This window comes from Electrophorus electricus, chromosome 5 (assembly GCF_041902795.1).
Source record: "Electrophorus electricus isolate QZ-2024a chromosome 5, ASM4190279v1, whole genome shotgun sequence".
In the NCBI taxonomy this organism is placed as follows: Eukaryota; Metazoa; Chordata; class Actinopteri; order Gymnotiformes; family Gymnotidae; genus Electrophorus; species Electrophorus electricus.
Window position 1 is genome coordinate 13145825 of NC_137501.1, and position 1676 is coordinate 13147500.

At 50.7% G+C, this 1676-nt stretch overlaps 1 protein-coding gene across 1 annotated transcript in view; it reads right to left on the reverse strand.

Moving 5' to 3' along the window:
* Positions 1-252: 252 nt before the first annotated feature.
* sgcz (sarcoglycan zeta) overlaps positions 253-1676 on the reverse strand; it is a 146811-nt gene continuing 145387 nt past the window's right edge. Inside the window, 1 exon segment of the mRNA XM_081714217.1 lies at positions 253-1443. Within this exon segment, the coding sequence (XP_081570343.1) occupies positions 1246-1443 (198 nt within the window). The 3' untranslated portion in view covers positions 253-1245.

Genomic DNA, 1676 nt, shown 5'->3' on the forward strand with positions numbered 1-1676 from the left:
TACAGTACGAACCACGGTGCACTCCAAAATTCAGTCCTACACAGGGAAATCAGTCCTACAAATCCACTCAGTTTATAAACACAAAAGGTTTTGGTCTGTTGATACTAGGCAGGCGTACAAATGTTACTGTTTCAAACATCTTTCAATTCCAAAGCACTTCACAAGGTACACACGGCACGGTGTGGGAAAACGCCGTAGAAAACACAATGCATTTATCAACCATTCTTGGATACAAAACTGTTTAAAATAATCTTCCTGTTTTAATTATTATTTATTGATTTTGTTATATACATGGCATAATCTTGTGCTTTTTTTTTTTCTTTCCAAAACAGAAACATCCAAAAGGATGGGAGGGAGACAGGGGACAGGATGTGGACGACACTTGTCTCTTGTTCCTGTTGTGACTGTTGTTTTCAAATGTGGAGAGCAGGGTGAGTCAGCATTAGTATTCCATTCTGCTGCTCCAGCGGGTGAGGGGAGTGAGCAGGGAGAGGGTTAGGGGTTAAGGGAGGGGATCGTGGGCGGGGTTTGGGTGGGGAAGGGGGCGGGGTTAAGGGAGGAGAGAGTGGGCGGGGTTTGGGGTGGCCAGTGAACGTGTGCTGTACCGCCACAGGCAAAGGCACCTGTGTTCTTTAGAAAACACACACACTCGCTCGATAGCTTGCTAACTTGCCACGTGTGTGCGTGTATGTGTGTGTGTGTGTGTGTGTGTGTGTGTGTGTGTGTGTGCTCATTTTTGTTAGCCTGCTCGAGTCCCATGGCAAATGTTTGCGTATGTCCAATGGTTCAGAGACTCGTACAAAACTCAGAATACCAAAAAAAAAAGGAAGAAAAAAGTTTTTGCTCCATTTCCAGATTGGGAAGATTTGGCTTCGATCGAGCCGAGTTATTCCGATTCCTGATTTCTGCGAGGGAGGCGGGGCTGGAGGAGGGGTCCCAGGAAGAGAGGACGCCAGGGAAGACGGAACGAACGCATGAAAACGAGTCGAGATGGGACAACCACTCAACAGAACGGGCGAACGGATGACAAGTGCCACACAACCGCGGCCTGACCGGACAGACAGGCGGATGGAAACGCGCAGACAGACGGACAGATGAGCTGCACCGAGGATGGAATGGCAGATCTGGTTCGTTTAGGATGAGACGCGCCTTACAGACGGAGGAGGAGAAGGAGGAGGAGGAGGAGGAGGGGAGGAGGAAGGCCTTTCTGGTGTGGGGCGGCGGCGGCGGGCCCGCCCGCTCCTCTCAGCTCCACAGACACACGCTGTTGGTGGTCTGGCAGGTGGAGGCGCTCTCAGCCGGGGACAGGTAGAGCTTGCCGCTGGGGCAGGCGCACACTTCATACACAGTCTGCTTGGTGTAGCTGGTGCCTGGTGTGAGGAGGGGGTCCACGCTGCCGTGAGGAAGACCGCCCAGACGGATGGAGTTGGCGTTGAGGAAGATCTGGGAGGAGGGGAGGAGAGGAGAGTGACGAGACAGAAGGTAGAATAAGAGTGGTTACACACACACACACACACACAAATACTGGCCCGGGGTTTATCCTGCAAAATCAAACCATAGTGTCATTATGCTGTATATATGATAATAGAACACTCCATTCAAACTCAGCAGAGGTGTGTGTGTGTGTGTGTGTGTGTGTGTGTGTGTGTGTGTTTAAAAAAAAAAGCCATTCTGTG